General features: G+C 40.6%; 1 protein-coding gene across 9 annotated transcripts in view; it reads left to right on the top strand.

Annotated features, from left to right (window-relative positions):
- Positions 1–14943, top strand: part of PKHD1 (PKHD1 ciliary IPT domain containing fibrocystin/polyductin) — a 489098-nt gene that overhangs the window by 251811 nt on the left and 222344 nt on the right. For 8 of the 9 annotated variants that reach the window (XM_011282361.4, XM_045057643.1, XM_045057641.1 and 5 more), the window contains one exon: positions 9455–9520. The exons of the other annotated variant lie outside the window; for it this stretch is intronic. In XM_011282361.4, coding sequence (XP_011280663.2) covers positions 9455–9520 — 66 coding nt within the window. The remainder of the gene's footprint in view (positions 1–9454; positions 9521–14943) is intronic. 9 annotated transcript variants of the gene reach the window in all.

Here is a 14943-nt window from a genome sequence, read left to right as displayed (position 1 = left end):
CTAAGCGGACCATCTTTTGTATTGTTTGTTTGCAACCTTACCACACATCCCTCAGGATAGGAAGTTAAAAAAAAATCACAATTATCTCTGTTTCCTCCGTTTGGCTGCTTTGTGTGTGATTGTGAAGATACCTGACTCATCTTAGACTCAGTTGAGAAAAGAAAAAAATCAGAACCCAGGCATTCTAGCTCCTGGCTATAGCTCTCCCCACTAGAGTGTGCTGCCTACTAAATAATCATTGATCACTGACCAAATAGGGTGGGGAGTGCTAGGCAGGGTTGTGGGAGAAAACTTCTCATTGATCCCCAGTGCCAAAAAAACAAAAAGTCCTGCACACATAATACATGTTGAGAGTATTGCTCTTCTCTGTGAAGGCAAGTTTTGTCTTTCTTTAGCAAATGTGTCTTTATGGGATGTAGGTTCTTTCGAAAGCTCATGGCCAGAGCTTACGGTTTAGGGTTTTAATCAGTGGCTGGCTATTTCACCTGGGGCGCACAATTATACATGCTCCATGTCTCAGTGGCTTCAAGTATACGATGAAGTTAAGAATATCTACTTATCTCTTGGAATTGGGGTACAAAACACCCAGATATCTTCAAATGTGATTAGTGTACCCTGTTACTTTACTACACATTTTCTCAGTAGATTATTTCTCTAGATTTTTTTCTTTTTTTCCTAGATTAGCAATGCCACATACCTTGAACTTAGCGTACATGTCATGACCTTTCTGAAACGGTCTCATTCCATTTTCCTTGACTAGATTTTATAAGATAACTGAGATTCATGATAACATGACATACATGATATATTGTTTTCGTGTTCGAAATTTAATACCACTTAAGCAATTGTTACCCATAGAATAAGATAACCTAGCTCATTTAAACATATCTTTTAAGAAGATTGGTTAAGGTTGCCTTTCTAAAGCCCCTGAGAATTTTGCCTAATAAGCCACTTGTGGAACAGACCATAGCAAAATACTCGTGTTCTATAGTTTGTGTTAGGACCATGAGGAGCAACGTTTGATGTGAGAAATGGTGACAAATGGTTCCAAACTGTAACTTCTATGACATGCTTGGGAATGGGGAAGACTGCAGGATAAGCGTTCTTTTATATTTTCAGAGTCAGAGTCAAATCCAGCAAGCCCATTTTTTCTGTTTACGCGATTTGATGAACTAGCAGCTCCCGTCTCTGCCTTTCAGAGCCAGTTCCCCACTGCCTCTTTCCCTGCTGTTTTTCCAGGGATGTTTCAGTTCATGGTTAACTATTTTTATTTTTTAGTTACATTAACGCTATGAAATAATTAGTCAGCTAATTAATCTGGTTTACAAGCTTTGTAGGATTCTTCAGCTGTCAGTCAGGCCCAGGCCTGAGGCCTACATCTAGTCTCAGCTCTCTTGCCCATGTGATTCCCGTTGCCATGGCTACTGGCTACATCTGCTGACACCCCACTCTCTATTTATTGCTTAATTAAGAATTTCACGCTCAGCCCTTATCTGCCTCTAAGAACAAGCGCACACTGTTAAGAAATTCCAAATTTAGGCCCAGGCACAAGGAGAGCCTTTCTTGCAGGCTTGGCTGGATGGAGCCTCTCTAACGATCTTCTCGGCATCCCAGCCGCCACCCTTCAATCAAAAATCATTAAATGGGGCAGAGATAATGAGCATGTAGCATATCAAAAGAAGGATGTTTGCTTGGTCCAAAGGAGGAAAGGCTGCTAGACCCCATGCTCAGCTCCACTTCAAAGGGAGATGAGACTGCTCATCACTGGGGCCTGATAAAGCCTCATTTGTTCTGGGCTTGACTTATGAAAAAGGTCTGGTGTGTCAGGGTCCCGTCTCACAGACGCGGGATCCCCCGACCACTTGCCTCCACCTCTACCAGCCCCCCACCCTGCCCCGCCCTGGCCTTCCGCACACTCGTGTGTCAGCACTCAGGCAGCTGGGTCCCCCCAAAGCATCAGGCGGAGCGTATAATCACTGACTCTCCACTCACAATGGCCACTTGTAGGGGGGTGGCCGGGAGGAGGCCTTCATCACAATAGGAACACAATTATTGCAGCTGCTAGGGAGGGCTATGCTTCTTCCTGTAGGAATATAATAGGACTTGCCCCAAAAGGGAGGAGAAGGCTGGGGGGAGGTGATGGGGGTTGAGAGGGGTGGAGGAAACCATCTTGAGTTGATTATTCATATTCTGACTCTTGGAAGCCCGATGCGGAGCCAGTGGGGTTCCAGCAGCTGCTCGTGCACAGTCCTCTCCTAATAATTGTACATTCTGTCAGGGGTCAACTTACTTTTGACCCTGTCCTTTTATATCACGAAAAGGCTCTTTAGGGCAAACTGTTGGGTTGTGGCAGGGTGCATTAAACGCCCACAGCCCCTTACCCTTGCTTTCTCCTCCACCCACCCAGCAGCCGGTGATAAATTCATGTCAGATGCTGAGCCATTCACAGTTGCCCTCCCGGGTTCACACAGCCCCGCTCTCGCAGCAGAGATGCAGCCGGGCTGGATATTGTGTGAGGCGGCAGCTGAGCCAGCGCCTGCGAGGCGCAGAGGCTCCTGCCTACCACCTTCTTCTGATCTGATGGAAAAAAAGACATGTCTAGCCAGGCTGGCCAGTGCCTGTCTCCAAACGGCCCCCTCGCCAAGATAAAGGCAGGCTGTTTGGCAAGAAGCCGGGCCTGTGTTCCAGGGCAAGAGGGCTGTAGATAGAAAGACAGATGGATCTTATTGTGTGCACCAGTTGTCCTGAAGAAGTCAAGTCACATCACACAGAAGGCTCAGAAAAGATGCTGTTAACCTGGGAGATCCTGAAAATAAGGAGTGTCTGTCTTCCTGAGGTTGCGGCCAGGAGATCATGGGTACCTCCTGGGTTTCTGTCTTCTCAAAGAGCTCAGGGCTCGGGGATTAGGGCAGGCTGCTGCCTACATCCTTCTGTTGTTCAGCTGGTCCAGAAGACCCCCAACAACTCCTTGGGAAGGAATTCTGTTAGCATCTGTGGAGGAGAGAGGACTCAACTTGCTCCCCCGAGCATTTTGGGAGGCTTTTATAAGCAGAGCAGAATCATAATCCTTTGAAACTCTGCCGCCATTCCCATGCTGAGGCCCTCTAAGGCAATCCATAGCATTCTAGTTAATAAATTAATTTACATTCTTATAGAAAACTCATTCCCCAAAGATCCCCAAGGATTTTTGCCAGTAATATAGAGGATTGACTTTGGGGACCTGCACTAACCTTTATGGCAAAAATATAGAGAATGGAACAGGAGCTGGCGATATGAAAAGAGACTTTGCCTGTCCGTTGCAAGAAACTTCTTTCCAAAAGGAAAACGAAGGAAAAAAAGGAGAAAAGGAAAGAAAAAAGCAAGGAAGGAAAACTTAGAAGTCAGAATCAAATACTTTTTCTAGGAATCACTCAGATTAAGGAGCTAATTCTTAGGGATGCTGGTGGTAGCCCTAGTTCATGTAGGGAATGGGTAGTACAACCAGTATTCAAAGTCAGCCTTTTTGACTCTAGTTTGGTGCTTTTTCTAGTATACTAGTGTTTTGGGGTATTTTTTAATGTCTATTTATTTATTTTTGAGTGAGAGACAGTGAACACAAGTGGGGAGAGGGGCAGAGAAAGAGGGAGACAGAATCTGAAGCAGGTTCCAGGCTCTGAGCTGTCAACGCAGAGGCCAGCACTGGGCTCGAACTCAAGAACTGTCAGATCATGACCTGAGCCAAATTCGGGCGCTCAACTGACTGAGCCACCCAGGTGCCCCATTATTGTTGGTTTGTTTCAATACATGCTCATGTGTGTACCCTTGTAAACCAATTCTTTTCCCCCCTATTTATAGGAAAAACTTGTACTTATTGAGGGCTCTATACTTCCTAAATTTAGGTATTTGAATACCATCTTCACCATTTGTCACATCCTATGCCTCTTGTACCTTTATTTTCCTAAGATTTGTCTTAAATCAATTCCTGCACTGTCTTATTTTTAAAACCTAACCTCATTTTAAGCAATAATATCCATAAAATCATGGGTTCAATGACCTAGTTGCTTTTTCTAAAATTCAGTAACATTCATAGCTATTAAAGTAAAACACTGATGCTACTAAAATCATTACCTCACATTTTATATTTTGAGAATATAATGTGATCTGCAAATTTTTGGTATAACTGATGAAAAGTAAGAAATGTGAACACAGGGATCTCTTTTTTATCTGGGTATCTTTCCTTACTTGCTAAGAACACCTGCTCCGGAGAACAAACCACATTTTTGAGAGAAGTTGTAAAATTCCTCAGTTCAGGGTTTTTTATTTTATTTATTGTATTATTTTTAAAATATTTGTCTGTTAATTAATGTTTTTATTTAGAGGGTGGGGGAAGGGGCAGAGGAAGAGAGGGAGAGAGGATCTTAAGCAAGCTCCATGCCCAGCATGGAGCCCAACACAGGGCTTAGCCTCAAAACCATGAGATCATGACCTGAGCCAAAAATCGAGAGTTGGACGCCTAGCTGACTAAGCTCCGTAGGTGCCCCTTTTAAGGCTTTTTAACGTTTATTTATTTTTTGGGGACAGAAAGAGACAGAGCATGAACGGGGGAGGGGCAGAGAGAGAGGGAGACCCAGAATCGGAAACAGGCTCCAGGCTCCGAGCCATCAGCCCAGAGCCTGACGCGGGGCTCGAACTCACGGACCGCGAGATCGTGACCTGGCTGAAGTCGGACGCTCAATCGACTGCGCCACCCAGGCGCCCCAAGGCTTTTTAAATATGCCTCATGGGCAAACAGCTGGAATGCTTGTTTCCATGCCCCTCCCTTGGAAGTTCTGCTTCTGTAGATCTACACAGAATCCAGGACATGACAGATGCCCCATACAAGTGTGGCAGGCATCACTGAGTCACAATAACAATCGTTATTGTTTTCTGAGTTAATTAATGAAGGTTTAATTGCGCTCTCAGGACTGTAGTTAATGTAGATATTAGATATGTCTATTGTGTCTTTCTTTAAATTTTTTTTAACGTTTTTATTTATTTTTGGGACAGAGAGAGACAGAGCATGAACGGGGGAGGGTCAGAGAGAGGGAGACACAGAATCTGAAATAGACTCCAGGCTCTGAGCTGTCAGCACAGAGCCCGACGCGGGGCTCGAACTCATGGACTGCGAGATCATGACCTGAGCCTAAAGTTGGCTGCTTAACCGACTGAGCCACCCAGGGGCCCCATGTTGTGTCTTGAATAAGTTCTTTTACACCTAAAAAAATTTATATCCTTCCATGAATGAAAGCTTTTGGGGATAATGGAAGACTCAAAGATGATCACAGGATTTTCATATAATGTTTCTGTGAAGGATTTTAAAAGATCCTGTGTTAAAAGGGCCAAGGTGGCTGTGTTGCTGCCCCTGTGAAGCTGAAATCAGATGGAAGTATGGTCCTGTGAATTAATCTTTAGCTACCAGGGACCAGTAATTCTCAATGGTTAAGAGAAAAAGGCTAAGTTCTGGGATGTGTGGTCACGTTTGCTGAACAGGGAGGTAGACACAGAGCAGGAGTGTACAGGAGTGCAAGATAGATTTGGGAGAAGAGGTGGGTGTAGAAGATAGGGCAAGCTAAGCTGGAATGTAGAGAAAGAGGATCAAACTTGACTGCTGGTCCATGAGAAGAGACCTGGAACCTGGGTCCAGAGCAGACTGAGACTGAGAGAGAAGGCATGAGTCAGGGAGAGAATGGGTGAAATCTGCAGACACAAATTGCAGGTGCTGTTTCAGATTCTCTCCATGTGTAGTCAGCGGCTGACTTATGCTATGTAAATGCGATCTGAATGAGGGGCCCCAATATGTGCGTAAACGTAATGGCAAAGTGTGAATGGGAATATGGATCAAGAATGAAATACAAAAGGAGTCAAGGCCCATTAAGATGCCACCTGTTTTTTTTTTTTTTTTTAATTTTTACATGGATAAGTACTTATTTCTCCCTTCAAAACTGCAACAGAGAATGGGACCTACTCAAGGAGATAATTAATTTTTCTCTTCCCTAGTGCCCTAGTGAGGACAAAATTTGCCGGGAACAGTACAAAATTCTGGAAGACACTAGTATCATATTTGGCTGAGTAACTCTCCTCTTCCTTAGCACATTTCTCACTTTCTTCTAGATCTCTGTGTTTATAGCAACCTTATATTATATAGCACTCATAAGAATAATTTGGCAATAATTGGCCCAAAGCCTTCTTTTCTTTTTGAGGACCAACCAGATATTTTTACAACCTGGGAAGGATCAACTGCAATGAGTTTCCGTTTATAAACAAAGTAGATTCACCACTCTCATATTACAAACTTAGAAATCATAAGCACCGAGAAGACACATGCATAATATCACAGCCTGCGTAAGGCTTTTTTCCTGAGTTGTTACCTTTTTTCTCAGATTTTCATCCCTCTTTGTATTTTCATCCCTCTTTGTATTTGTCCAAATTGGAAGTGACACTTCACATCTACACTGCCTTTTAGAGAGTCAAAGCACTTAGCAAACTTTAGCAGATCTGGTTAAGTTGCTTACAGCTCTGAATACTATGGCTCATCATGATTAGGTACAGCTGTAAAAAGAGTAGAAGCATATTTCCTGGGTTTTGTTAACTGGCTGCTAGAATAATGAGCATGCCATAATAACAGTGTTGATAATCACTATTATTCATGTGCCAAGAACTGTGCTAAGCATGTTACAGGAGTTACCTCGTGTTTTCTTCCCAATAACGCTATGAGGTAGATAGGACAACTATTTCCATTTTCACAGAAGTAAGGTTCAGAAATGGTGAAGAACTTATCAGTTACCCACATCAAGGAACTGGAAGACCCAGGATTCAAACCCAAGGTGTTAGACCTCATTCAGCACCACTCTCTCTGGCTTCACTCTCAGGGTGTGGAAATGGTGTTGGGGAAGAATAACCCTCTGACCCACTCACATCTCAGAACCAGCCTGCAGAGGGCCATGTGCAAGTGATGGTGAAGGAAATCAGACTTTTTCAATCTTTCCTACTTTGGTAACTTTTCTCCATTTCTTTGGGTACTGAAAGTACTCCTCAGATTGAATGGTATTCACACACTCGTTCTAACCAAATAGGTGATTGCTTTTCAATATATGTTTTTGGGAAGAGGCTCCCCAGGAGGTGGGGAACATTTTTGCATGTGTAGAGGCTGAACAAATTCAGTGGTCATGCAGTTCAGAAGCCATCAGTGTAGAGCGGCAGATATGATAGCCCACTGACCAGGAAGCCTTGGATTACCAAGAACAGGGCCTGAGTTAAGTGAGTTAGTGAATGGAAGGACAAGAGGAACAGCCTATAATCAGGGTTGGATATGGTGAGGGTTAGCCTTTTTAGTGTGCAGGTTAATCATCACCATGATGGCTACAGTGCACAATGCTTATGGTGGTTTTTTTCACCCAGGGGATTTTGGATACATTGATTATTTTCCCTATACTTCAAATTTATTGACCTATGTAGTGTGAAAAAATGATGACTCCATTTTTCCCTCCCCCAACCATTCCTCTTACAAGTATAAATTATACTTATTTTGAGTTAAATTAATAATTATAAAATTACTACAGTGGTTTTGAAAAAAGACTTTTTAAAGTGAAACTTTACTTTTTTACTTTACCTCTGTGGCTTTGTCTTAAGAGAACACAGATGTACTGAAATCTACAATTACTTAGAAGCTGCTGTTAACAAGGATGATTTATATAAAATCTTTAAATGAACTAATAACCCTTTCCAAATGATTCCTGGAAGTTTTCCCAATTTTCCTTGTTTAGATTTTGATTCTTATACAATATTTAAAATATTTAAAAATATTACAATTTTTAATAACCCTTTAAAAGGGTTATTTCCTGCCTCTATTTGTTCATTTTGTTGAAATTGTCAGCTAAGTCCTGGGTATCCTGAGTTGAGCACTATAAATTTAGGATTTCTAGATTAGTCCATGAAAATTAAATGTTTACATGTCTAGCAATGTCTAATGTCCTAAGGTACATGAGAAAGTTCCTCCCTTCAAGATGTAGAGACAGAGCTAATGATAATGCAATCCTAAATTTATCACAGCTGATGCTTGATAAGTATTTGCTAAGTTGAGAGCAAGCTTGGGATAAATAATACCAATATCAGTGTGTTCACAAGTGGGTAAGTTAGAGATTATAGAAAAAAAGATGAAATACTGGGCTGGTGGCATTATATTTATTTATTTATTTACTTAAGATAGAAAAATGGGTAAAATATACAAAGGATAAAGAAAGAATATAAGCAAAACCTTGGAAGTAGTGATAAAGTAGAACACATAGAGAACCTGTTGGTCATTGTACCTAGTCGCAATATATGTACAGTGTAAGGAGAAAGCCATTCTATATAATGAAGAAAAATTAAATGAGAATAATTATCAAAATAAGAATAGAGGCATAGGAGAGGTCTCATCATGGATCTCTTTGAGGATTATTATTACTATTATTTTTTGTAATATTCTGAAGTGTATGCTTTGTAATTAGACAAAATGATCCTTGGTCTACTCTGTCCTGTGTGAGAGGAAAGGGTTTAGGGTTCCTTGGAAAGGCAAGTGGAGAGCATGGGTTTGGCCAAGTCCTCAAGGCTGCAGCCTTAACGGCAGTGGGCCCTCCAGGGTGGGAGGTGTTGGTTCACATGACATCTGATAAGGCAGAAAGGTAATTAACCAATAAGAGACAAGGTGTTGCTGAAAAGTGGAGTTGGTGCACCTGATTACTAATTAATCAGGCGTGAGAGCACCTTGTAGATGCATCCACTATTTAATTATAGCAGCCTCTCTTGGCAAAGGAGCATATGTTCCCAGCTTAATCTACTGGTTTATACTGACATCAAATTGTCATTATCAGAAAGAATCAGGCCTTTTGATTATTTCCACTAATTTATTGAACACTTAAAATTAATGAACCCCAGGCCTTTTAAATGTGCTCAGTTGGTTTGGAAGATGAAGGAGAAAGGGGAGTGGAAAAAAGCCTTCATTAAAAGGACAATTTGTTTGGATAAAGGTAAAGCAAATACATTTCATGGGTGATCTGAACTCTATTGAAAAACACATGAATTCTAAAAGCCAAGCCTTCAAAATGATGGAGAGGAAGTAGGCTATGAGGTGTGCCCTCCTGACCAACATTGGCCTCCAAAGAACATATGGCTAAAGGGTCCCCTCCCTAATTATTTATGTGTCAATTCTCTTGGAGACCTCACTGCAATTAAGTTTAATCAAATAAAAGCAATCAAAATCAAATGTTGGAAATCAATTGCTAGACTAACTAACAAGGACTTTTTTTTTGAAAATGTAGTTAGGTTGGGAGGAATTTAGGATAGAGCCATCTTTATCACATGAATATCTTCTGTATTAAGATGCTCTTTGCATCACATCCAAGTCATTTGTGTGTGTGTGTGTGTGTGTGTGTGTGTGTGTGTGTGTGTGTGTGTTTAGTTTCAGGTGAAGGCCAAGTCCAAGTGACTCTCCAGGTGAAGGAAGGTGTGCCCCCTACTATTTCAGGTGAGTATTAACCCACTCACCAAATAGAAGTGCCTGGTACAGCCGAATGTCCTCCAATAATAGTTCTAGAAATTCCTTCAATCTAATTGTTTTATAAACAGGCAATGCTTTCATGCCTAACGATTCCCTATTGTGTCATCCCTATAACTGAAAAATGTGTCTGCATTTCAAAGAAAGATATAAGAAGGGTGCCTTTCAAAACATTGGAAAGTAAGAATTAAAACATGTAAATAAGCACATTTCATAAATTATGGACCATATGTGCACACCGGAGTCCAGATCTGCAGATGGGCCATTAGGCTTCTACCAAATGGAAAGAAAAATTCAGGGTATCTCAAAACTTTAATTGTTCCCAGTAATTTCAGGACATCAGGGTAAACAAATCCTCCCCAAAAGTCAGATGGTTCTGTGAAATCTCTCTAACTCATAAAAGCCAAATTCTCAAAGACTAAAAGACTCATAAACACCTTCTAATGTATTTCATTGTTTGTTTTTGTTTATCCTGAGTAAGTTTATGCCTTTGCATCAGGGACAAATCTTTTCAAAGGCCAAGTTTTCCTTTGATTTCCAGGCATTTTTTTGTGTTACATCAGAGCAGAGTCCATGTTAATCAGAAAATGATCTAACTCCTTCATTTAAATTAATAAATAAATGAAATAAAAGGTACTAGACTAAAACTAAACTAGATGTATTGATGGCTACTTCTCCATGTTTATTGGACTGGGAAGAATGTGGTTCTTTGTTTTCAAAACTGTTTCTGGGCTGCCATAACAGTTTGTTCTTTATGTCCCCTGTCCTTTATCCTTATTTTCCTTTAGGTGGCTCAGAATGCATTATTTATTTTCTCTTGTGCAAGATGTAGAAGGAAACTGATGAGCAATGATCTTTGGCTCCATGGGGTCTTATGGTCACATGGGGATGTCAATCAAATGACTAACTAAATAATCAGTAAATAAATCTCCTTTAAAATAAGTGTTACCAAGAAAAGTATCTTGGAATTCTCTCTTCTCTGACAGTTCTGTATTCAAATTTCCAATTGTTTGGGTCAGTCTCCATTTGTAGAGAACATATCTGTTGGGTGTAGGTCTCATGCCAGGCCCCCTCAGAAGATACTGGACTGTTTATGTGTGGCCATTAATTACTCAGCCAGCTTTATAGTCAAGGTGTCATGCCACTCAGGACTTAGTAGGAAGATTTTTTATTAAGGACTCTTTGGAAGGTGACTATGGGTGGCCAACATCTAGGACTTCTTAGCAGGGGTCAGTTTAACTGGAAGATGTTTCACTTGACCTATCAATTATAACATGCTAAATAAATAGAAAGCTTCATAGAGTTACAGAGTATTAATAAGGAAAAGAACCTCACATGCTATCCTATCCAATTGCCTCATTTTACAAATAAGGAAATGGAAGCCTAGAGATTAGTTTGCTTAAGTCCCTCCTGTCACTGGTTGAGCCTGGATGAGAGCTCAGGTTACTCAACTCAATTCAGTGTTCATTCTGCCATATAAACTCTATATGAGTTTATACCATATAAACTCTAAGATGTTTAAATTACCTTTTAAGCATATACTAATTTATGACCTAAATTAAAATTAATCATATATAATCAGTTTTCCTAGCCAAGATAATTTGGAACAAGAAATATTCCTAAAACACAGAGTTACAGAACTAGTACATGACCATTCATCAGGAAGACATTTCAAATATTAATATACTTTGAAGATATTCCCTGATTCCCATGGTATAGGGTATATGTGCTAATATTAAAATTTATTTAAAAAATTTGTTTACTGTTTATTTATTTTTGAGAGAGAGAGAGACAGAGCATGAGCAGGGGAGGGGCAGATAGAGAGGGAGACACAGAATCTGAAGTAGGCTCCAGTCTCTGAGCTGTCAGCACAGAGCCTACCACAGGGCTCCAACTCGTGAACCCTGAGATTATGACCTGAGCCGAAGTCAGAGGCTTAACTGACTGAGCCACCCAGGTGCACCGCTAATGTCAAAATTTAAATATGAGTGTGTATTTTACTTAATGGAAAGTTGTATGAAAAACAGTAAAATTATTACAACAACAAAAATTCTTTGAAAGCAACTAATGGGATGATTAATGGAGTTCTCTGTATATGTTAACCCATTTAGAGATTCAACATGAGTGTATAATGCGCAGGTCATTCATATTCCTCCAACACTATGGTCTTACTTATATCCTCTCAATGTCCACAGTGCTTTATACAATATTGGAGAGGAGAAAATGAGCAAGGAAACCCACTTTGGGGGGGAAGATACACATATTTCTGAAGAGCATTTACCCAATGATGTATTTTCAGTGGGGGGTACCTGGATATATGGTGCATAGTGCCATGAGAGCATTCATATAATCAGGTATATTCTCTTCCTAAATTTAATCCTTTCCCCACAGATCTAAGTTTATTTCCTTTCCTCACGTTTCTGAGAATCTATCAGCCCTTCTCTTATTTACAGTTAATCCATCTTTCAACATCTTTTGAATTTTGTCCCATCAGTAAATGACTCTGTCTTGTGTAGTTAGCCTCTCCTTTGCTGGCCTCTTCTGGCCAGTGCCTCTTAATTAAAATAAAGCAAAACAAAATTCATGGATACTGAATATTCCTCTAGTTGACACCTCTGCTGCAAACTTCTCGAAAGACTAGCCTCTTGATGCAGAGCTATAAAAAGCTTGGTGGATGAAGGATCAAGGTGGAGAGGGCAATATTTGGTTCAGATAGATAACAAGTTAAGACCACCTTAAATTGTGGCTTTTGTTGAGTGACAGATGTGTGGAGGAAAGCAAGATGAGGCCTCCTCATAAATGTTGGTCCTGACCAAAATTCATGGAGTCTGGTTTCAAGGTAAGACTCATTTATCTAAAGATTAGGAAGACAAATAAAATACTAAGGGTCTCTAATCATCAAATGTTTAATCCTCAGTGAGCATTTTGGATGATCTGACCCAGTGTCTTCCCTTCCTTCCCTCCCCTGCATCCCTCAATCCGCTATTATCTACACTGGTTCCACCTCAACCATTCCGCTGGAGCCACTTTCATCTGGATCATCCGTGCTCTGGTGGCCAAATTCAGCAGTCAATCCTTATTCACTCTTTTATCAGAACTTCACTGTTAACAAGATCACTTCTGCCTTCTGGTCATGTTCTATTTCTTAGGCTGCCAAAACATTCCTCTCTCCTGGTTCTTCATGCATGTCTCTGGCTGCTTCTTCTTTAATTCTAGTAGGCCTCTTTTTTTCTCCCCACCTTTCTTTAATAGTAATAGGCACAAAGAAGCCTGATATTAACTATAGAAATCTAGTAACTCTGCAAGAGACTGAAATGTCTCCATGAGAGTGTTCTTATCTTAAGGCAGAATGGTATAGAATGGTCAAAGTCGTTCATAATAATAATTCTTAGAACATTAAGATTCAGTTTGTTCATTTAAAGACAGTTTCAGCTCTCTTATATATTAGAATGAAGATGACAAAGTGAGGAATTTGTTTCCAATATCTGTGACATAAAGAGTTTTTGAAGCTTGGTATATGGTTTTAAGGAAACTGGTTATTCCCCTTTTGAAGTATCACTGGAAATAAGGCAACAGAGCATCTCTCTCTGGCCTCTGTGGTGCTACTTAGTGGCTATTTCAACAAAGCCTTCATGCCATCCCCACCTGAATATTTATATTACTGGAAAGGAGGCAAAATTGGGAAGAAACTAGGTATTACAGTCTTGGTGTTTATAAGATATTTATAAAGCCTCTTTCTGAGTGAGCCTTGTGCCAATACCATGACTGATTACTTTGGTGGAGTGTCTCTTTTGTGCTGATTAAATTCCCTAGGATTTCTTTCTTTCTTTCTTTTTTTTTTTAATTTTTAATGTTTATATATTTTTGAGAGAGAGACAGACAGAGTGTGAGTGGGGAGGGACAGGGAGAGAGGGAGACACAGAACCAGAGGCAGCCTCTAGGCTCTGACTGTTAGCACAGCCCGACATGGAGCTTGAACTGATGGACCACGAGATCATGACCTGAGCCAAAGTCGGACACTGAACTGACTGAGCCACACAGGCACCCCTAAATTCCTTAGATTTCTACTTGACCACAATCTATATACTTTTCAGTTACCCAAGGGCTTTAATGAGACCATGATTACAAGGGAGTTGGGTTCCAGTAGACAAAGTAACTGGGCATTCCCCAGGGTTCTGACCTAAGACATTTTTTCTTCTCATTTGTAATCCTCTGGAGATATCCTCACCATCCTCAGAGTTTCAAATACAGCCCTGAAATCCATCTCTTTGACTTAGAGCTCTCTCCTATTCTTCAGATTCATATCTAATCCCTGCTTGCTGTGTACCTCCACCTGGAGGCCTTTTCAAAGACACCTCAAACTCTATATTTTCCAAACAGAATTCATCAATTCTGTTTTAATGGACATCTCTGCCCATTACCACCTATGCTAGGAGTCATCTTTGTCTCTTCTATCTTTGTTACCATCTTTGTTGCAGCATGCTTGGATCTCTGATTATTTCTCCAGCCTCATCAATTGCCTCCTCCCTGCTCTGTGTTTCAGCAACACCAAACTGTTTAGAGACCCTTCACTTAATGTCTTATTTCTTGCCATTACTCATGATCATCCTCTCTGTCTCACCACAACACCCTTTCCCTTTATCACTAAGCCTAAAATGCAGCTCAGCTGCTCCCTCTCCAGGAAGGCTCCTCTATCAAGGTCTCACTTCCTCTCTGTTGGGTACCATTAAAGAGAACACCTTCAGAGCTCTATCCTCCTAGGATTTATTTATACAACTTACACAACACTATTTGCTCCTTTGGAGGAAAGAATGGCCTTTTATTCCTTTTTGTATCCCTACTTTTTAGGAAATTTTGGTAGAGAGGGTACTCATTATTTATCCTTGTGAAATTAGCATAATGGGTGAGATTTTTGTGCCCCCTCCCCCCATCACGTGAGATACCACATTATCTGAACTCTTAAAACTCAAATAACATTTGGTATCATCTGTGAATCTTCTCATCCTCTTTTGAGAGACTGTCTGTGCCCTCTGTCTCTGTGCTAGGGATCACACTTCTGAAAAGAACATGTGGGTGCAGTTCAACATGGTGTTGTGCATGATGGATATTGGGCAGCCCCCACTGGATATTATTAGATTTATGTTACCATTCCCTCATGAAGTGGCCAGTGGATGGTTGAAAAGGAAATGCCATTTGACCATCAGTGGCAGAAGCAATAAAAACCAGTTGGAACATATGAACTGTATGTAAACTACTGCACTGAAAGGTGTCCAGATTTATTATGCATTGCCTTTAATATGCATTAAGAAATATGAGAAGATTAGACCTTTGACTCAGTGATTCCATTGCCAAGATTCTATTTTAAGAAGATATCATTGTTACTGGCAGATTTG

The sequence above is a fragment of the Felis catus genome, chromosome B2 (assembly GCF_018350175.1).
Source record: "Felis catus isolate Fca126 chromosome B2, F.catus_Fca126_mat1.0, whole genome shotgun sequence".
NCBI lineage: Eukaryota > Metazoa > Chordata > Mammalia > Carnivora > Felidae > Felis > Felis catus.
Note: the sequence above shows the minus strand (reverse complement) of the source record. Positions and strands in the feature narration are given on the sequence as shown.